Below are 23,211 nucleotides of genomic sequence, written 5' to 3'. Positions count from 1 at the left end.
CTCAACAAGAGTGATGGCCTGCCTCATGCTTCTATACATGCCTGTTTGTGTCCTGGCTGGGCCTCATGTGCTCATCTAAATCCACACTTTGTGGCCGTCAGGAAGCACAGATTTTCTATTAGGAGTCTTATGCCTGTTTGAAATCTAAGGGTCAAATCTTTGTCAAATCTGTCAAGTAACAAATTTCGTATATTGTTCAAAAATAAAAACAAAAAAGCTCATAAACCTCCACACTTTTCTATTATTGCAAACAAACATATCACATATCACAGGGAAGTAATGAAAAATTATGAAACCGGTTGGAGGTAAGAAAAATGAAAAAAATTTTGTGCAAAAAAAATTATTTAAGGAAAAAGAATAGTGAAATAAACTTTTAAAAAGAAAAAAATAGTAAATGCTAACTATATAGTATTTATTAATAATAGTACTAAAATGAAGTAAAATCCTATTAAAAAAGCAATTTCTAAACATAGATACAAATATTTAACAACTATTGAAACAGGGCCAGGTGATAGATTACTTAAGGAAAAAAACTGTTCAATATTTACATAAAAAATGGTTTAGGATGTTTTTAAAATAAAATGAAATCTGATAAATATGAAATGTCAAACCTGTTAAGACATTCCAAAATGTGTTTTCCAATGAAAAAAAAAAGAATTAAGAATTTGCTTTGTTCATACAATCTACTTATATGCACATATTATCCTTACATAAATATGTTTTTAGATGATTAATTTGGAAGTGAAGAACCCCCCCCCCCCATAAAAAAAGATAAAAACGACATTGTCAAAAAATATGTAATGTTGGTGTGAGTAGTAAACCTCGTTATGCTTCCTGTGTCACAAATAGATCTCATCATGTGCAGAAGTGATGATTAATTTTAAGATTATATTTATACATTTTTGTTCATTTTTAAAAATAATTCTTAAAAACACTCACCAATGTAAGCTAAACCCCAATTCCTTTCTTGTAGAACAGCTAGAAAAAACATAAGAAATATTCTGATAAACACAAGAAGCTCTTGCCCTGCTGTTCTTTTCTTGGCCACTATTGGAAGATCCGGCATGTCTAATTAATTATTCATCCAAGGCGAATTGCATGTGGCCCACTTTCTTCATTCATTTGATTTTATTGATGTGCCACTAATTTACATTTTTTTTCTGAAGATGACTTTTGAGCAAAGCCCCTGATTTACTTTTTTAAATCATATTCTTACCTAAAAACCACAGAGATGCCAGATAAGAGTTACTGATGATTGATTTTGCTCTAAAACAAATGATTTCATATTGTCATGTTTAAATCGCGTCATATGCTGTATTAGGCCTCAGTGGGTAAATTAGCATGCAGTGGACTGATAAAGAAATTCCCATGGAAGTGCTCCATTTTACCAGCAAAACTTAGAAATCCTATAATTTGTCTGTTTTCAATTTAATAAGCAGTTTTAGCATGAGTAGGTTTGGTCTTCGATTCACATTTTGATTATAATCAACACTGTATTTCTTCCATTGAAAATGGATGTTGTGCATAGAGTTTCATTGTTTCAACAGTCTTTTTGGGACATTTTTTTGCGCCTTTCACTGACATAGCAAGCCATATTTGGACATATTTGGTTTTAATTTGCTCATCCTTAAAGTCCCACTCCGATCATCGCTTGATCTATTTCAAAAGCGTTTCATGTGGTCTTTTGTTTATGGTTAGGGCATTTTAAGGCCAAAATCACAAAACCTGTGTCATTTTCCTGGACACATTTTCTACAGAACAGAAATTTTAATTGAAATTTTTGAGAAGTTCAATTTATTAGAAATGTATTTGGTCCTACATTTGAACCTTACCGTAATGATAAACAACCAGTAAACCTGTCTGCTCTATGCTGCTTCATGGTCTTACCCCCCCCCCCCCCTCACTATCACCCCCCCCTCTCTAACATCCCTCTCTCTTCTTCCCTTCTTTCCTTTTCCGTCCAGTCCAACACCAAAGATTTTCAAACATGATTGAAATTAATAAAGTTTGGCCTCAATTACAAAAGGGGTTTATTCAGACATACCTTTGGTTTGTCTGAAGATTCATAACCCCTCTTGTTAAAGTAAAATATGTCCAACACAAGAGCCCCTCAGTTCTCATCTGTCTGCCCAGATGTTGGACAGGACAAGTTGGAAGAAAAAAAAAAAAGTATTTGGTCCCTAAGAGCTCTCTGTTTACATAATCTCCTGCTAGATTACAGCTCTTCACACTCCCAAGCTAACAATACCGGTGCAACAAATGTGACGATATTGAACCTTGCTTTGTGCACTGGTTCACAGTCGTGTTGGGAGAGGAAAGGCCCACTCCAGACCGTTCCCACAAGGTTGGGAGCATGGAATTGTCCAAAATATTTTGGTATCCTGAAGTATTCAAAGTTCTTTTCACTTGAACAAAGGGGCTAAGCCCAAGAACAACCCCACACCATAATTCCTTCTCCACTAAAATTCACACTCTGCACAATGCAGTCTAAAATGTACAGTTCTCCTCATGCTTTGTACCGTTATCTGTACATTTAATAAAGTTAACTGTACAGTTATCCTCCTGCTGCGCCTCAGTCAACTCTGAACTGTATGTGTGTATTGTTGTATGTCTGATCTTGCCGGGTTGTACTGGAACAAATTTGGAATGTCAGTGTAAAAGCTGTGCATATGACAATAAAAGGATTCTGATTCTGATTTTCCATCCGACAATCTGATGGACAAGTCTGGGTTTGGAGGTTCCCAGGAGAACATTTCCCAGACTGCATTATGCAGAGTGTGAATTTTGGTGGTGAAGGCTTGGCCGTGGAAACCTATTCCATGAAGCTCTCTGCGTTCTGTTCTTGGGCTAATCTGAAGGTCACATGAAGTTTGGAGCTCTGTAGCGATTGACTGTGCAGAAAGTCAGCGATGTCTTTGCACTACACACTACAGCATCCACTGACCCCTCTCCGTCATTTTACGTGGCCTACCACTTCATGGCTGAGTTGCTGACAATTTAGTTAGGAGCGAGGAAGTTTCACGACTGGATTTGTTGCACAGGTTGCATCCTTTGACAGTTCCACGCTGGAATTCACTGAGCTCCTGAGAGCGGCCCATTCTTTCACAAATGTTTGTGCCTGTGTGCTTGAGTTTATACACCTGTGACCAGGCCAAGTGATTAGGAACACTGATTCTGATCATTTGGAGGGGTGAGCGAATACTTTTTGTAATATAGCGTATGTCCAAAGGTTGGTCTTTAATATCCTACTATTTTTTCTGTGTTCCTGCAGCAGCTAACCAGAGGGAAACACTCCAGTCTCCATTCCATCTGAAGGAAGAACCAAAAGCTGAGGAGGCACCAAGTCCGAGACCATCCTCACGGTCTCACAACCAGGCTCAACCGAGCTTTCCTGCTTCCTTCTGCCAGGACGGGGCTGCAGCAGCCACAGAGCGGCCAGGGTCGCTGAAAACAAGAGAAGGAAGCCCCATCGCTAAAAATAGCTTGCTTAGCCAGGATATCAACGTGAAGGTGGCTTCTGAGCTCCTAATAAAGCTTTCAGGTAATGGTTTACATTTATCTATGTTTTGTGCAATGGAAAAAAATGGGCTTGGAAAAATATTCTGACTTTCGTTGCTAAATTTGTAATTTTTCTATTTATAGAGAAAGCTCTTCAAATGTGGGAGATGGCTTTTCTCAGAAATACAACAGAAGAATTGTACATTTGTATATTTAAGTGGAAGACTTAAAGTATTCTGAATTGCAGAAATATTTACTTTACAGTTTACTGTTAGGTAAACTGCAGCTTTTCCATTTTGCTCTACATTGCCAAACAATAACCTTAGACACTCAGGGTTTTCCTGTCATTTTTTTTCTTTCCAGTTTCTTGCAGAGAGGGTTAACCCATGGCCTTTTCTGTATTGTGTTTGATTGTATTTTTCAATTCAGATTTAACGTACACATTCTGTGGCAGATGGTCTAAAATACAACAGTTTATAGAATCAGCTTGACGTATTAGCGAAATTTAACAGTGAAGTAAATGCTTAGCCTAGTTTTTTATTATTTTAAAAAAAAAATCACATTCAACATTGAAACACCAGGTTAAGTTCAAGTGTGTCATGTGTTTATCCACCGTGGGCTGCTGGAGAGCATGTTTCATGTAGTCAAGAATGAAAAAGGCTGAAGTACAGTATGTGTCAGAGTACACTAATGTGCTTTTTCTCTCTTTATAGAATTGTTAACATCAATGCCATAGTACTTCATTTTCAAAAATAAATCATGGCTGTGACAGCTGGCTAGTAGGACTACTTATTTGACAAATAAGGATGAATTAGACACCTGTTTTTGTGTCGGCGCTATATGCTACAACTGCGTTATTAAAATGCATTTTGTTGTAGGTTTGGGGCGAATGTGCATCCGCGGCACTGAAAAACTCAACGCAAATGGCAATCTGATATTGGTGCAGTGGGGCGGTGCTCCGTCTATGGCTCTTCATCCTGTGCCAGCATGAGCATGCTTGACAGACACCTCACACACCGTTTGCTATTGTTCTCTCTGGGTGGACTGGTGTTCACAGTGACTCATGCTGGCTGGTAGCTCTGTGGTAGTACACGTGTGCTGCTCCGCTGCCTGCCCCCAGGTCACATTTTTCTCTGTGAGTGTGCACTTGTGTGTGTGTGTGTGTGTTTGAGAAAGGTAGAAGAGACATATATTCCTAATGCAAAACACTAACTTATGAGGATAGGGGGTGATATTGATAGAATGCTGAGGAAAACATGAAACCCTGTTTTTTTAATCATGTCTGTGGTTTTTCATGCTCTGCTTTTTTGCTCCATCAATCCCCCCCACTTGTTTTTTTTTTTTTTTCCTTTGTGCCAGTTTTTTTGGTGCTAAAGCAGCATGGCGAGTATTTACCCCCTCCTATTACTTACATTAGCTCTGCTGGTTTGACCCAGGTTTGGGAAAGATGCTGCAGCGTTCACTCGTCCTGCAGCTCCCTCTGCCCCCTCAAACACTCATCTGAGTGCAGTGCCGTCCATTGCCATGGCAACAATGGGGGCGTTGGATTGAGAGGGCTGTCTGGAGTGACAGCCTTGACAAGAGTCTGGACCCTGAAATGACCCTAGAAGGGAGGGGTGGGGGGCAATAGGGAGGGGGGAGGGGCGGGGAGAAGCAGGAAAGGTCAAAGCCGTTATAGTCATGTGTGATTACAGTCATGAGGTTCAAGGGCACAACACTATAACCTTTCAAAGTCCTCTGTTAAAGGTTAGCCACAGTTAGAGTTCTTGTATGGGGAAAAGAAAGAGTTTAAATTTATTGTTTATTGTTGATTTTTTTTTTTGTTGCATTTTAGTCAGTGTCATTGTTCATTTTATAATATGGAAACACAGCAAACTGAAACTGAAAAGCAAAATCTGCTTCTCATCGTCAACCATGCTGCTTCAACCCTGCTGTCGGACAGTAGGAGCAAGAAGGGTTGTCATAATTATGCCCATTGTGCTGTAACATGGGTTGCATCAGCCCTTTAACTAGGTCACTACCCCCCCTATCACCACCTCTCCCTCCACTTCCCTCTTTCTTATCAAACATTTGTTGGTGGTGTTGTGCCGCCTTGCAAGTCCTGCCTCCCCCACATCTGTTTAAAACCAGGCTGCTGGCGTCTGGGGGCTAATTACGCCGGGCTAAATAGTCCCTGGCGCCAGCAGCTAACGTGTCCTAGCAGATGGGCATTGGTGTTGCAGGGCAAGGGGAACATGGCGTCACAGGAAGAGAGGGTGGGGGAGGGGTGCAGGTCCCTAGGTGGTGCCCTGGCAGACTGGCATCGTGCGGGTAACAGCCGTGCTACCCACTCACCATCCAGCCACCCTTCTATAGGTGTGAAATCACACTTTGTACTCACTTAACTCCCGTTTAGATAGCCTGGTTTAGGTCCTTTAGATTATGGTTGACGAATCTGAAGCAGAACAAGCATGAAATCAAAGTAACATTTTGAAATGATGACATGCTTTTTAGAGCTTAGTGTCTTGAAATTCTGCTCGATGTGCACAGTCAACACAAGCAAAGAAGCGTCAGTCTTCCACTGATTTACATTCACATGTGGACCTAAAAGAATCCGTGTAGTGTGTTAATCCATAACCTTGGCAGAAAAGTTCATGAATGCACTTAAATTTGTTATTCGGTATATTTCTACCCCACTATGTGCTGTATAGCTTTAAAAAAGCACTTAAAGCACTTACCAACATTGTACCCGCAATTTTAAACTGGTACTTACAATTCACAACAGTGTTTACAAATGCCTTATGTATATTGTTTTACTATAGGGAGAAATTAAGCCCATTTGCTTCCTCTTTTTGCCAGTGCTGCATTTGTGTATTTGCATCTGTTTTAATATAATAAAAATAATTGATCATCCTCAAATAATTCTTATTTTCCTGGTGGATGATATGCCATTTATGCAGCACTGCTCATCACGCCACACACCATTTAAGCAGCCCAACATTCTAATTCACATCTTTGCCATCATTGTGCGGAATTACCTCACGTTAAGCTCTGCACTGCTCTGACAGTGTCCTCTCCATGACCCCTCAGATTGGCCGCTCGCTGACCTCTCTTACTCCTGCCGGAGTCTGTACCTTCTGTCTCGCTTGCTCTTCATCACTTCCTGATGAAAAAAGATGCAAACAAACTTTCTGTGTGTTTTATTATGTTTGGTTTCAGGGCATGAAGGTTAGGATGATACACATATAGTGTCAATCAATTGCCCTTTTTTTCCTTACCTTTTTTATGGGGATAAGGTTACATGACAAACCATCAACTGCCTTACATTGACTCCAACTTTGGTCTATTTTTTGTTTGCTTTGCGTTGGTTTACTTGATTAGGGCAGTGTGTGTCTCCTTTATCAATCACACTGCTCCAGAGTCAGATGTAGCTGCAGTTTGGTACCGATGGAAGGCTTAACCACTAAGTGCTAGCTGGTCCAGGATCAATTGTAGCAGCAGCTGTCTGTGAAGTCTGCAGGCAAGGCTGCTGTGGCTCCCACATGACATGCAGCCTCCACACTGCAGCCTTTGAAGCGCATGAACTCTTCACCCCTGTCTGAGCAGGTCGACTAGAGAGCAGCAGAATAGAGAGATTGAGAGTAAGGGATGGGGGCTGGGATGGAGAGAGATGTGGAATAACAGAGCAGGGAGAGGGAAAGACCAGGATAACGGGAGGGGGAGAGGTGGAGAGTTGTCATTTAAGCTCTGGCCAACTCTCATCCTCCTGTCCTCCCCCAGCTCCTCTTTCTCATTCTGCTGTCTTCTTTTCCATCTTACCCTCGGGTGATCTTTTTCTAGCACTCCGGCAATTCTTTCCTTATCTTTGCTCTTCCTCTTCGTCTCTCCTCCGTCTTCCTCACAGCTTGTCATTTCAAGAACTTGTTTCACTTATTTAGAGTGGTACAATTTTTTTTATTTTCAGCAGTGCATCACTAAATATGTGGGGTAGGTTTATTGAAACCTGAGCATATCTATAACGGGATGAACCTGGATTTTCTTTTAGCAACTTTTGGCTTTCAGATCATTATGCAACTTTGTCTCATTCAACCTAAATTTAACCTTAAATCCTGATGTGTTACAGGGAACTGAAACAAAAACATGAATGAATCCAACCAAATCGTTAAGAAGTTCACCGTTCTTGCCAGAATTGGTATTGACCATTTGAAGCCTATTTTTGAGCCAAACTCACTGAACAACCACTAACTTTGGATTTTTCTTGAACAACCAGAGCAACATGGCGGTACATTTTGGGATTAGGTTTGCATTTTAATTTAAGAAAATCCTGAACTTCCCCTAAAAACAAGACAACAAAGAATGATGATACAATGTTCTGGTACAAATATGTCTTTATGATATTAATGAACAAGATAAAACTAGTTTGACTGTATTGATTTGTATTTATTAGCTTGTTTCAATAGTGTGAGTTAGGATGTCAGACAAACTTTAAATAATTGTTTCGATGCAAGACAAAATACAATAAATAGAAATCAAATAATGGGTATGACAAAAACCTAGTCCAGTGAAGTATTGTAGGAACCGGGGATGCCACAATTCTCCGTTTAAAACAGAGCGATATGTTACACCATTTAACTCAATCAGAAAGTGAATTATTCCATTCTTACTGCATACCAGGATGTTTACATTGAAAGTGTCAAACATGTTCTGCCAAATTTAAGAGAGATTTATAATTCATTGTTTTATTAAATTACACACGGCTTAGTACAAGTCAATGAAAGGTTTTTATTCACTTTAACTTGCTTACTGGCAAATTAAAAAAAGATTTTTCAGAATTTTAATTTTGTTGGTTATTGTTTTGTAATGCTCGAGTCATACAGCGAAAACAAAACCATGACTCAAAAAACGAGGTTTGGACCAAATTGTGGGGAAAGTGAATCCTATATATCGTCCCAAGTAGGAAGAGTTCAGAAAGGTAAACTTTAAATGGGTTTGGACTTCGGAAGTGGGTTTTAAAAAATGATTTTAGGAGGAGCTGGAGCAGTTAAGTAAGCCAAGGAACCAAACATTATTGTAAAGAGAAAGGCGTGTGCATCTTATAACAACACACACACTCCAAGCTACTCTACACAAAGCAGATTATGCGACCTTATGGCAGCAGATGTATCACAGAGGAGGCCTCTGCTCTTTAGAAGGTGACACGTGCAGAACCAGACAGACAGACTGGGAGGCTACTTCTCTGTGGGTCATGGTCATGACCCTTTAAAAAAAAAAAAAAGACCCAGCTATTGTTAAGGTTTAAACAATGTTATGTTTTCTCACTTTTTATCTAACAGGTGAACTTCTGTACTGCACTGCTTTAGTTTGGCTTTTTTGTAACCAGATCTCTCTGTAAGGAAGCTAAGATGTTTCTCCAGCTTCTGGGAGCTCAGGTTCATTCAGCCTTTTAGCACATCGAGATGTGTTGTTTTTTTGTAGAACGGCAGCTTTCTCTGCCTCTGTCGCTAGGGTGGCGACCCACCGATGGAAGCCGCCGTGTCCCCTGGTTGACCCTTACAGTGCAGTGAACAAGCTCCACCCCTTCACCCTTCTCTCACTCCGCTGCTCCATCAGCCTCTCCTAGGTTACTCGGCCAACTCATGCCACCTGATTAAGGGATTAGTGGGCCTGATGGTTGTCAGTTCCCCCCACCCCCATGCTGGTTACTACCAATAAACCAGGCACCTGGCTCTCAGATTGGGTACAAGTGGGTGGTTAGCATGGATTCATAAATAAAAGCACAATCCTATATGTTAAGGAAATTCTTTTATCTTTAATAAATCGTTTTTTTCCAGAGTAATTTCACAGATGAGTGACGAACAGACAAAGAAGGGTGGCACAGTCGCAGCGTTTCGGTCACCCCCCACCCCCCCCCTTCTGTCTAACCTCCTTCTGGCCCTCCCCCTGCTCCCCATGCCCTGCCAAGTTCATATACTCCCTAATCACGCTGAGACGTAATGTCCGCCACACTGTATTAGCCCCACTGCTTTGTGGTGCTCCTGTTTGTCGTCACACCGAGACTCTGGCTTCTGCCATCACGCTGGTCAGAGATCAGCTGAAGACGTCCCGTTTACTGCTTCCTCCTTTAGCCTCTGGTCTTTTGTTTCCTTTATGTTACGTTATACAGCTCTACAGAAGGATTTCCTCAAATCAAAGTCTCAGAAATGTAGTCACTGAGATTCTTTTGGAAGAAAACATCTTTTTTCTTTTTTCAATACCGTAGTTTTCAGGATTTACACTGCAGTTTACAGTGTTTGTTTAAAATCCACAGACAGAATGAGATGACGTTTTGGTGCAGATGAGTCTGGGACATTCCTAACAACTGTCGTCTCTTGAATATTTTTAGCTCACTTACTATTTGAACTTGTAAGAGAAGTAAGCCAATGACTGTTTTTCATGCTGTTTACCGTTGTTGGTGTGTTAAAAAAAAAAATCAATTTTCATACGGTCAAACAGATTTTTCTTTTACCCCTATGGATGCATCAAAGTGTTTTCGCTACCTTTTAATGTTTGCTTCAGTGAACACACATAAGCTGCTGGAGCCATCATCCAAGAAACATCATGACCTCCCAGTAACCTCCTGCTCTAGAAACCTCCCAGATAAACCTTTCTCATCCCTCTTTCTGTTTTTTTCTGCCTGGATTTTGAAATTTGACATTTTCTTCCATCCTTAAAAAAACCTAAAGATGCTTAATTTAGTTGTCAGTGGGAATTTGCCTTGCAAAATGTTTGGTTTTATTTAGGTTAGAAATGTATTTATTAAAATCTCAGTAAAGATTCCCAGAAGTTAAAAAAAAAAATTTTTTTTGTCTTTTGAGCTCACTTAAAATATGATATTTGGTCAAACGGACTTAAAATGAATAGAGTACATTTATTTAGAAATAAATTCAGAGAAAGATCAGAAGCTAACAAAGCACTTGTTAATTGTTCTAAATCTTTTCGAGTCGGGGGAATGTGGATTCAAGTAAACATTTTACCGAGCATCATAAAAATGTCAATTATTAATGAACTACAGTACATGTAGGAGGGAACTCCTCCGTCTCTGCGCCCTTCACCTCTCCAGTATCACACGTCCCTCTTTGGTTCTTTTACATTTAGTTACATTTATGTTTGCCCATGATGTACATTGTCAAAAGACCATGTTGCTCTCAGGGACAAGATGTCTTCATGATCACGCCGAGGTGACTGCATTAAAGCATCTGCACCCAAACAAGACGCCCAAACAAATGACACGCCCACTGTGTCTATCGATAAACAAAACAGATCACAGTTTCTACATAAACCTATGCTGTCAAACAACAAACAAATCAAAGTAGTCAAGATTCATCGAAAAATATCCCACTGGCACAGACAGTACAAAAGCTGCTGACATCCTACTTTTTTCTTTTTTGTCCATTTTCTCGTGATAACAGCATCTACCTGTCTTTTCATTTTTTTTTTCTCTTGATAACATCTATTTCTACAAGACAGTATTTCCCATCAGCACTGAAAATCCTCTCCTTGTAGACACGCCCACGCAGTGTTGCCGGGCCAAACTTCTCAACTGACCATGGCTGATTTGGACTTTGTTTATGACAAACAAAATACACACAATCTCCGCTTTTTAGACCACAATTAAAGTCATCAATTATTAATTGATCAGTTGTTCTGGTGTTTGACATTTTCTCTATTGATCAACTTTGTTTTGCTGCGGATTGTAGAAAAAGAAAAAAGTATATTCTTCGTTATCTCATTATCACAAGATAATGAAATTTGTAATTTGTGATAAAGACATATACTTATTATTATGAGAATAAAAAAAGTTGTTTTCCCTTGATAATGTGATAGTAGACATATATTGTTATCACAAGAAAACATACGTTATAAAGCAAGGTAGGCCATTCGTGGATTCCTTGTAAAACATCTACATATTTTGTTTCTTATTTGTTTACTTTTAAATACGTTTAAATAAAGCTTTGAATTTATAGTAGTGCTTTTACATTATAGGTGTTAATTTAATGTTTAATGAGCTCTTTTAAGATGCGCTCTGATTTCATAAATCTATATTAATATGTCAGGTGCATCTCTTACATAATAGCAAATGCATCTTGGGGATAGCAGTGGTTTTCCTGGGATACACCTTTTCACCTATTCATACCAGTGTTCTACCAAGTAGAGCAGAAAACCTGTAATTAATTGTTGTTATGATTTAGTATATGAGACCTCACACAAAAAAGAAGCCAGTGGGGGAAAAAGCTATACTGCCTGAAAATGCACCACACAGTTCAATCCAACTTAGCACAAAATTAACACCATAATATTTATATGGACATTTACCAGTGATGGAGTGACTCTTTTTATTTATTTATTTGTTTATTTTTTACAAGAATTGCAAATAGAAGTAGCACTACTACAATGTTTTCATTTTATTCCTAAACAAACATCCCAAAATAATTGTGTGTTGAGGTAAGGGCAGTAAAGAGGGCAATAACACATAATGCAGGGAGATGAAAAATATGATACATTTGTCTGTCTTACCCAAAGTGCCCTTTAATCTTTGCTTCTTTATGCAACAGCTGATTACCTATTTGTCCTCAAACTGTAATTTAAATAAAAGCATCTGAGAGGATTAGAGGGGAACTCACTCTTATTAGATGGGTGAACAAAAGCAACTACAACTCAATCGAAACTTTACTTTTTAAATTTTCTCATACAGAATATAAAAGAAATCGTTCTTGAAATACTTATTTTGTTATTTTTTAGCAATCACTGTATGTCATAACAATACAACTGTAGTAATCTTTTACAATTCTTTGGGTTAAATAAAGTGCATTTCTTTAATTAGACTTTACATGTCTCCTTTTCCAGAGAACAACAAGGATGCCCAGTACCAGAAGGTGAAGGTCAAGGTCAAGGTGAAGGCGGAGCCCATGGAGGTGGACCCACCCCCTGTGGAACTCACCTCGCCTGGATCTCACCTGCTCCCCTTCAGCACTTTAGGGGCGAGCGAGAAGAATGAGCCAATGAGCAGCCTTCCTGACACGCTGGCCTGTAACCAGAAAGATCTCTTCTCCCAAGACATATCAGTCAAGATGGCATCTGAACTGCTGTTCAAACTATCAGGTTTGTTTTCCTGAGACACCTGCATCTACGACAGACACCGCACTGGGATAGCACCATGCCTCCTTTATGTGTGTTAAAGCACTATCCCTTAACACGGTGCTCGAAACACTTTGTAATAGTGAACCACAAAACCAACATATTTCCATCCTCCCGGAGCATTTACCTGTAAGTGAGGCAGCAGACAGCTGTTTATATGGCTAGATTCAAACATAGCTTAAAGGTGGATGTATTGTTCCCCAGAGGGGAGTACATAAGTGTTTGTAAGTGCGTGATGGTGTATGCATGTGTTCAGGCTGTATGTTCATCCAGCAGCTGATTTGCTTCACTAAAATGCCACACAGACAAACAGGCTTGTGTCAAACTGCTTTTTCTTTTTTTTTTTTTTGCTTCTTCTCTTGTTCCCGCATATCTTCACAAATTCACACATTGACAGTTTTTCTGTCCCACACTGTCTTCTGTGCACACCTTTACACACTCGCACAAGGCCCCACGGGTAGTGGTGTCTCCGCAAATGCCCCTTCTTCCCTCCTCCCTCGCTCTGTTCTCTCATTCTCTCTTCTCTCCCTAGACTCGTTTTCAGACATGCCAGCTCAAGCACACTTGGCTGCACATGCTCTTCCCCTTCCCTTCCCCTCCCTCCCTTTACATTTTTCCTTTGCGGCATCTCCATGGTAACGTGGAAAGAGACCTCTGTCCTTGGCGAGCACTGTGACAGAGTGGGGTGTTTTGGGTACGGGGGGTAGCGGCAACGGTGGCATGCGGTGCGGGGCAAAGTATAAGGCGAATGGAGAGGGCAGTAGGGGCACACAATATGCCCACCCAAGGAGCCCAGGGCATCACTGGCCTGGCGTCAGCGACAATCACTCCCTTTAGAACGTGTTTGAATGCGAAGGGAGGTTTGAACAGAGAGTGCTGCTGTCACACAATGAGCAATCAATATGAATTACCCAGAGCAGTAGGACCTCAGAGACACATCAGCAGCAAGGTCGCTGTGAACACTGAGATGATTGCAGCTTTGAAATTCACTTCAGTAGATCGCCTTGAAACTCACACATACGGCTTCACCATGTTTTTGAGTAGTGCTTCATGCTACCGAACAACGACTACCCGGAATCTGCGCTCCAGTTGTGACTGAGTTCCACCGTTTTCTTACTTTATCTAATACTAGAAGATGATTTTCAGCGACATGGTCAAACTGTGATGTTGCAGGAACCCAATCTAAAACGAGTATCTTAAACATTTAATTGAAAAGTCTGTTTGTGAAACCCTCCACCTCATTTCATCCACCTCTCACATGCTTTTATATGAAATAAAATGGTAAAACTTGTACTGACTGGTTGATGGTTTTCAGTATTTATAATCAGTTATTACATTTAATTGGTAAATTTAAAAAAGGGAAAACGTTTTGAAAATTTGACTTTAGGGAGAGAGAAATCCAGAATACCTGCCAGCCACAGTTTAGTAGACAGGTACATCTAACGTTTGTTCTATGCACAAGGTCTTTTAGCATCCTACAAGGTGCCTCTTTTTCACCTTTTAATTTAGAACTTGTTATTATATACATCAAGCGCTGTTCCTCAGTCATACATGCGTGAATAAAAGGATTGGTTTTTGTGTGGGTTCAGTGTCTTGCATTTTCGAACCTGTGAGGAAGCTGTAGATCAGAACATCAACCTTTCACTAGAAGGAACTACGGCATTCTACTTAAGGTCCAGGCTGGATAATTGACCAAAAGTAATCGGTTTAGCGTTTGACAAGTCTATTTTCTTCCCAATAGATTTGTTTATATTCACATTTACTGGCTCATAAAGGTTTTCTATTCATTTGTATTCTATTTTAGAGGTAGATACCTGCTGTTAAAAAGTATATTCATAACTGTTGAAGTAAAGAGACTTTAATTTTTTCCTGGTTGCTTTGACACACCTTTTGAGCGTTTAGCTGAGTAAGTTGAGAAGTTACTTCAGACTCTTATTCAAAGGTTTTCATTTTACCATACAGACATACAGCTATTCTTCTAAAAAGTCTGTTGCTGAGTTCAAAGATCAAGTTGTTCAATCACTTGAAGAGAAGAACGGAGTGTTTATCTTTGTACATGTTTTGAAATGTTTGAAAACATTGAAATTGCGAGAAAGATGTCTGCATTTTACCCCATTGACTGTACATGAGAAATGGACTGAGTGACATCCTCACCTCACGTTCCAAACAGGAAGTGTCCACTGGCTCCAAGAAGCTAAAATCCCATAGACTCCTGTTGAGAAATAATCAGATATTACTAAGTCATTATTTTTGTCAGAATAACTATTCTTGCTCTGCTATTTTTTTTTATGTGATTTTTCTAACCTTAATTGTTTATTCCTGATATTTTATTCTGTAGTGCAAGTTATTCAGTTTATAAACTGGCCAATCATATGTCTCAATAAAAGCATTTGGTCTCACATTGAACATTTAAAACGTTTGATTGACAGATTCTCCTAAGCCCACTTTACGTGGTAGAGTTGTGGACGTCCTACACGCTCACTCCTGATTGGCGAGAGTGGTTGTCATAGAAACGATGAATGACTCAGACAGATTAAGACCAATCACTGCTTTCTGACATTGCCTTGCTCCAACATGTCAGGGTCCATATTGCCAAAAAATGACGATTGAATTGACTTCATTACGCTAGCGGTGATGTCACACTCACTCTGTCCTGTTCTGTTATGCAGTCAATGATTTTAACGGTAATTAAAAGTTCTCTCTACCCATCAGCCCCCACTGTGAAGCATCCAGGAAGTGGGTTTAGCTAACCAGTTACAGAGACACTGCGATGTTCACCACATGCTAACGTATTACTGACAGTAGTTCACTGGATTTTTATTGTTGCTTTTCAGAAAAGGTCAGTAAAGCAAACAACCACAAAGACAGTAACATGGTGGGAATACACAGGTAAGGGCCCTGTATACTTTCATAATCAGCATCTTTACGATCAGTGAAGCTTCTTGGTTTGAGTACATGAGAGTTCCCCGTGTTTCTGTTTCAGTCCGTTCCTGGACGAGTGCTTCAGACAATCACCCTTTAACTCTCGCTCCAAGAGCTCCTCCCCCGCAGAGGCCAGCTCCTCTACCAGGGTACTTTTTCACGGTAAGGCTCTTCTTGCACACACAAATATTAAGGAGCTTTGACATATGCTGAGGCACAAAGACAATAATGATGCTCCTGTTGTGTAATGCCTGGTTGGTTAAGAGAAAATATTGATAAATATTTGTTTTTCTATTATTTACATCATTTCCTGTCTTTTTGTGACAGCGATTATACAGTTTTTAGGTCAATATCTTGACAAAAGAATTCGCCAAATGGATTTAATGTAGTTTAAAACTACATTTGAAAGGACACAGCAGGAAACACTTAAACAAATATTGGAGCTTGGAAATAAGTAATTCAGAATAGATTCTAATAGAGAAGTCAGCAGGCAGTGCAGTGGTTGTGAGAGCTGTCCTGTTGCACATTAAACCTCAGCGTGGAGTTCACATGTTCTCCCTGTTCAGGCGTGGGTTTGTTCAGTTCCTCCCACAGTGTAAAACATGCACATCAGACTGATTGGAGAATGGAAACCATTCATATGAGACTGTGTGAGCTTATCAGGTTGTGCGTCTTTGTTAGCCTCTGTCATGAACAGACCATGCGTTGGTCACCTAGTGACAGCTGGTTAAAAAGTTTTACAATTGCTAAAAAAAGAAGTTTAAAAATTATGCAACAAAACAATACAGGTGCTAAAAACAATGACTTCTCTGGAGGTTTCTTTAAAAATTGGCCAAAATTCTAAGTCAGAGTAGTTCTGTGTGTTTACAAATGCTCCTTCTACAATGAATGTGAATGCCCTGATTAAATTACTTTAATCAAAGTACCATGTATTTATTACTTTCCTTCTCTCTACTTTCCTTAAAATCTCACATATTCCCCAAACCTGCAGGCTCTGCCCAGGGCGTCCCCTTGTCTCACACTCATCCCTGGCATCCCAGAACTTCCCTTCATGCCTCTTTGACAGTTTCAGATCAGAGGTTAATTAGCTTGTGCCAGCTTTGCCTCTCCCTCTGCCGGTTAATAAAAATCTGATTGGCTTCTCTGTGTCAAGAGTGCCCTAAAAGATAATTCACCCAGGTCTTTCTCTAGTGTGTTTAAGCTTCACATCCAACCTCTGCCACCTTATTCCTCTTTTGCTTATCTTTTGTTATACTCGCTCGTTTGTGTCACTGTTGATGCTTATTTTTTTTCTTCTTACTGTTCACCCCCCCCCCCCCTTTGCTTCTTTTATCATCACCTGAACTAAATGTGGTGCAGCTCTGAGCGACACAATGGTCAAATGGGTCCAATTAGCACTTACAAGTGGAGTTAAAATAGATGAATAAAGTTAACCCCACTGCCTTTATGAGAGCACAAAACCTGTTTTAATCTAAGAGGAGTATTACTACAGCTTGTCTGATTGGACATTTTTTATAACTGTTTCTAAATATTTGTAGGTTTAATAGAAACGAGGGAAAAATTACTTTTATTGTTTGTCTTTTTTTTTGTTTCTTGGTTGGGGGTTTTTTAGGGAGAAAAGAATAGTGAATCAGGAATTAGTGTGATTTGAGTTTTTGTTTCATATATAAAACATGCTTCATTTCCGTCTTCCTGTCCTTCTCCTTGACTCTGAACAGCTGTGATTTAAAATTGAAGCGCCTCAAAAACGCCAGACATTTTAATTTCTTTTAGTCACAAGTGTGTGTCTGCTGGGTCGCGCCTTCTAGTCACTCCTACGTCAAGAAGCAGTTGCAGCGGAAAACTTCCCTGCTGTGCGTCCTGATGTTGTCTGAGCCCAGAAAGAGGACTTGAACACACCGCGAAGACAGCAACGACCCACGAACGCATCTACAAGAAATGTGCTGGCACAGGAAGACCTAACTTTGTAGAGTACGAAAGGTTCCTCAGTCTGCATGTCAGTCAGGCTTTTGGCACATTAAGTGCTACATTTCGGTCGAAATACTTGCTGTTTCAACTTATTTAACGTTGAGCCTTTATATCAGCCTTTTTCCAACTTTTGTCTTGTAATTTTATTTTTACATTTCGACTTTACTTCTAGCATTCTATTCATCCATCCATTTTTTTAACCCGCTTTATCCCTTTCTGAGTCACAGGGTCGCTAGAGCCTGTCCCGGCTGCTATTGGGGAAGGCGGGGGTATCTAATTCAATTTATGCTTTTTAAATTAGCATTCTAACAAACTGTTCAACTAGTGTGGCTTTTTTCCCCGCTCTAATTTAGGATGTAGCGATTATATTAGCAATATTCACGTTCTTAAGGTTTATTTGACTATTCCAGCAATAGTAAGGAAGAAGTTTTCGATAATTGTCAAATCAGACATTTTTCTCTCAGAAAAAGGTCATGTTTTTGAATATTCTCCAATTTTTTCAACTGATGGTTTGATTTAAGGCCTTATTTTCTGTTTTACTTTTTGTCCCCTAAAGCAATTAGGCTGTCATCCAAACTTACTTGCTAGTCAGACTATTTGCATCAAGTTTAAGGGGAAAACCCCTCAAAGGTACAAAGTTTAAACTGAATACCTAAAATGACTTTATGAAAAAAAAGAGCTGCTGAGCCCAGATTCATGCTAATTCAGGTCAGAGAGCCTTTAATCCAAACTCACTTCAGTTTTTTTAGCATGCCTCTGGATGTTGCTTCTTCGTCTGCATGAACGTTGGGCGTAGAACCTCAAATGCTCGTTCCTTTCAACTCTTTTACATAGTTGCATGTCAGTTTTGCTGCACGTATTCACCATTTTTTCCTTTACATCACCCCCTAAATAATATTTAGGATAAATCTCAAAGCAGCAGCAAAGACTGCAGAGCAGAAATATGGTCACCAGCTGATTTAAGTTCAATATTGACACCATAACATTTTTGACTTTTTGAATAATGCCCTATTTTTAATCAAATTAAAAAACTCATTTCAATTTCAATTTAAATCAAAACAATGAAAAGGTTGTATTTATTCCTGTTTAGCTTTTATTTCTTATGACAAAAACTCTTTTAATCAAGAACACTTTAAATACCTAGTTGTATGTTGGTTTGGGCTCACCTCAAATGTGCCTCATCTCACGTTAGAACCTGCATAGATCTTGCTGTGATAATTAAAAACAATTGCACACTTATCTTACTAGTTTGCATTTAAAGGGCAAAGATCCAATTAAGCATGTTCGACAGAATCAGGATGAATGCTCAAGGTTGTGTGAGTCAGTGCAACAACAGCTGAATGTCTCCTCTCACCACCATCTGTTCTGTAATGCCAGAAAACAGGATTTTCTTTTCCCTATGAAGGTATTCAGCCCCTCCGAAATACCACATCAATCCACTGTGCGGGGAAGTCATTTAAGAATCCTTCTCCCTTTCCATTGTTTGTACTTAGACAAGGTTTGGTCAAGGTCAGTGTGTGCAGCCTGAATAAATATACTGTAGACACTAAATAAAAGTCTTGCCTTTGTTTATAAAAGTTGTTGAGCACTGCGGTGAAATGAAATGCAGGTTTTCCCCTTTTGAATGACCCCGTTCTCTGTTCAATTGCTGAGTTTTTAATTGAAAGCACCTATAAATGCTCCGTCTCCTTCTTTGACATGTTTTGTCAGAAGGGAGGGCGGACAGCAGGGAGAACGACAGTGGTGCCGTACAATTAAGTCTTCAGACAAAAAGACTGCTGCTGCAGGCACTTAACATTAAGAATGCGTTTAGTCGGCATCCCACCTGCAGGCCAGATAAGGAACATCTTCCAAATGCGAGCGAGCTGAAGCCAGACCTGTCATTGGCAAATGAACGCATAATCAGTGCTTCAGCTGCTTTACTGAAACTCATTCTTAATTCTTTTCTTTATTCATATCTGCGAGGTCTGAAAGAATAAAACACAAATATTTAGCTTCTGGATATATGACATTTTAAAAGATAATATGCAGTGAAATGGTTTAAAGACCCACTTTGTTTTTTGTGTTTTGAACATGTTCTTGTGGCATTTTTCTCTCATGATGGAGGACATATATAAAAGACTTTAAGATCAAAACTGCCTTTCTGATTTTTTTTTCTTTATTCAAATTGTTGTGAATCAGGAGCAGGCAAAAAATAACATTTAAAAAGATGGTATTTGTTCCGTAGAAGCTACAATCGGCGGGTCACGAGCTCCCTGCTCCACTCCATTCTGATGTGTCCACTTGTAGACAAATAGATCCATGTACATCTTTGTTTTTCTTGTCTGAGCTGACATGTGGCTCGAAACTGTATGCCTGGATAGCTCAGACATTGCTCGCCATTTTTGTTGCACCGCATTGTTAGGTTGGGGTTGTGACAGGCTGTAACTTAGTGGGAGAGCATGTAAACAGAGAGCTCTCAGTTAGTAATGGGACCATCACTCCACAAAGACTATGTCCTAGAAAACTACACAGGTATTTTGATTTTTGGTTAATTATAAAAAGCATGCTTTGTGCATTATTGATAGACCAAAAATCCCACTATTATATAATCCTAACTTAGTGTTGGCAGATCATGTGACACCCCTCACTTTTACTGAAAAACTGCTTTTACATTACATGATTTGGGGATCAAAAAGTGGCTCAGATTATTAACAGATTACTGAGGAAAGTCCCACTTCAATCATCTTTTGATGTATTTTAGAAGTGTTCCCAGTGATCTTTACTCATAATTATGCCATTTTTAGCTAAAATAAAAATAAAAACCTGTAACTTGCTAGGACATTGTTTCCACAGAGCGGCAGTAGAGGTTTGCCTCTAAGATGTGGGTGGAACTGTAGACGTGGAGAAAGCCCTCTCCAACTTCCTGTCATCCATCTTTTGAGATGCTCTCCCATAACTTAACATCACCAATGCAACTAAAATTGCGAGCAATATTGGAGCCATCCAGTCGTTCAGCTTTGAGCCAGATACCAGCTCGGATAAGGAAAAGGAAGACGTCAATGGATCTATTTGGATGAATCGAAATGGAGCGGAGAAAGGAGCTTGTGGCAATCCAAATCTTTTTTTGCATCTTTATAATAAAATACTCAGAACTGCAGTTTTAATCTAAATTGTCTTTATATGTCCTCCATCCTCAGAAAATGTCACTAGAACATGTTAAAAACACCCAAAAAAATTGATTTTTACTGGAGTGGGTCTTTAAAGAAATATATTTAAAAAAAAATAGCCTCAATTTGTCCATTTTTCTCTACTCACTTTGTTCAAGCAATAGGTTTCTAGGGCATCACTGGGAAAAGGCAGGATACACCCTGGAGATTTTGTCTGTCAATGTCAATCACACAGTCTCTCTTAATACCAATTTAGAGTCTCCAAATGATCTCAGAAATCTTTTTGGAGTTTGGAAGAAAGGCATAGTGAGCGGAGAGAACCTACACATGCAAACTCCATGGAGAAGCCAGTATCTTCCCTTCTGTAAAGTAACCGTCTCGCCCGAAAAAACCCTTACACCGGGTTAAGCCTCTTTGAATATCAAATTAGATTTTAGTCACTGCAGCGCAACGCGTTTGGTCCACACGCAGCCAGCAGGACTCTAGTGTCATCAGTCAGTGGTGTGTGTGTGGCTCATCCCCGTCTGTGTGTGCCTCAGACTCTGAGAAGGACGACGGGGAGCCAGGAAACGGGATCTCCCAGTGGCGGCTGCACGAGCAGCTCTTCCCCTGTCCCGTGTGCGGCAAGGTGTTTGGTAGACAACAGACCCTGTCCAGGCATCTGTCTTTACACACAGGTAAACAACCACACCAACACACATCTGCATGCGCGGGGAATGTTTCCTTCTTGGCCAATGTATATACATAGTGCTCATGTTTGTGTTTGCACCGGCCCCAGTAAATAAATAAAGTTGACCGGACTAGATTACCCCTCCTTTAAAGAGATTACCGCCATGATTAGTCCCACTGGGAAAACTGCCCGTCTAATTACCCCGTTAGAAGGATGCCTCTCACAGCGTCAATACACACACAGACACACACACTCACAAGCGCTTGCAGTTCTGACGCTGCTATAACTGTTACCTTTTCTCTCACATTTAAAGACACGCTCCTCCCTCGTGACCTGATTATTTTAAATTTTTTATTCCAAACTTTTAACCCCATCACAATCTTCCGGCATCTTTCTCCGTCCTTTTTTGGCTCCAGAACAAACTGTCTGCGCAACAAATAAAAACAATAACCTCTAGACTGGAAATTAACAGCATTCCTGAGATTCTAGCCTAGTTCACTGAATGCACAAATAAGAGACTTGTGTACCAAATGCCCTCGCACAATGGGACATGCTCTCACATTTAGCAACACACACACACCATCTGAGAGTGTTGGCTGTGAACAGCTTGGCCAAACCACAGAGAGCAGAAGAGGGGGCATATGTCAGTGTGATGGTCTTTTTGGTTTCCCCGGTGACATAAAGGTTGCCTGGCTTCATGTCCTTGGGGCAAATGGTGTATGTGTTCGTACATGTGTGTTTGAAGGGGGAGGAAGGGAGGGGGCGCATCAGAGAAGATGTGTTGTTCTGATCATTTGTTTTTTTTTTTTTTTTGGTTGGGAGGCAATGTGAAAAAAAAAGTGTGCCTTTGACTCTAAACTTTTTCCACAAAAGGACAGTACTAAAAACTTCTACAATTAGGTCATTCTACTCTTTAGATGAACAGAATTGAAATTTTAGGAGCTAGTTTTACTTTTAACAAATATAAGCACAACTGCATGGAAAACTTCTTGCGCTACCTTCACACTGCCCTCGTCAATGCGCGTTAAAGCGGCCACCTCCTATGTAATTTCGTGTTTTGGGCTTCCGTGTTCAAAACTCGTGTTCACGTGTAGCTATATAAGTTTTGCGACCCAAATGCACGTTAGAAGTTAAACCAGTTGAACTTTGACCAATCGGGGACTCGGATTTGGGAATGAATGTATGGATTTGTTTTAGCCGGTGAACCCAGACACGGCATATTTGTTATTGGAATAAAGATAAACCAAGGGCACTCTCCTGAAATGATGGTAATCCATATTTGCCATTGCAAGGATACTTACAATGAACCCAAGTGTTTCCATTTTGTGCCCAAATTGTGGGAATTGTACTGCTTCGTTATTTCTCAATCTACCTACTGTAGGTCGCAGAAGTGCCACTAATTAGTAGAAAAAGAAAATGGTGTTCACACGTGTCCAGTGTGAACACAATGAGCTAAATGAGCATATCAAACATCCGGTGTGTGCGTAGCTTCAGACTTATTCTACTTTTTCATATTTTAAAAATCTTTGCGGCACTACTCTCTGAGAAATCATTTAAAAGTTTAAAAGTTCTGAAGTTAGCCTCATCCTCTACACCCCCCTATTCTTTTCTTTTTCCACCACTCTGTGGTAGATGTCCATGTTGAACGGTCCAACAGATAACCAAGTTAATCCGTTTTAACAGACGCCCTCACATTTGGTCGTGAAAAGTACGGAGAAGTTCACGTTCTTCGGTTTGACTCCAACGCTGGAGGGTGTTCCATGGCGACAAAACAAAGCCCCCTCCACTAAGTTTAACAGTTAGAATTAGGCGTTAGTGCCAAATTGGTGTTAAGCTCTCGCCAAATGTGAA

At 40.0% G+C, this 23,211-nt stretch overlaps 1 protein-coding gene across 1 annotated transcript in view; it reads left to right on the top strand.

The window, feature by feature from the left end:
• The window catches only part of znf827 (zinc finger protein 827), a 70,929-nt gene that overhangs the window by 35,938 nt on the left and 11,780 nt on the right, over positions 1–23,211 (top strand). Inside the window, exons 5-9 of the mRNA XM_023957617.1 lie at positions 3,272–3,541; positions 12,361–12,615; positions 15,486–15,540; positions 15,635–15,735; positions 21,230–21,367. Coding sequence (XP_023813385.1) covers positions 3,272–3,541; positions 12,361–12,615; positions 15,486–15,540; positions 15,635–15,735; positions 21,230–21,367 — 819 coding nt within the window. The remainder of the gene's footprint in view (positions 1–3,271; positions 3,542–12,360; positions 12,616–15,485; positions 15,541–15,634; positions 15,736–21,229; positions 21,368–23,211) is intronic.

Source organism: Oryzias latipes, chromosome 1, assembly GCF_002234675.1.
Source record: "Oryzias latipes chromosome 1, ASM223467v1".
In the NCBI taxonomy this organism is placed as follows: domain Eukaryota; kingdom Metazoa; phylum Chordata; class Actinopteri; order Beloniformes; family Adrianichthyidae; genus Oryzias; species Oryzias latipes.
This window is presented reverse-complemented; position numbering and strand designations above follow the sequence as displayed.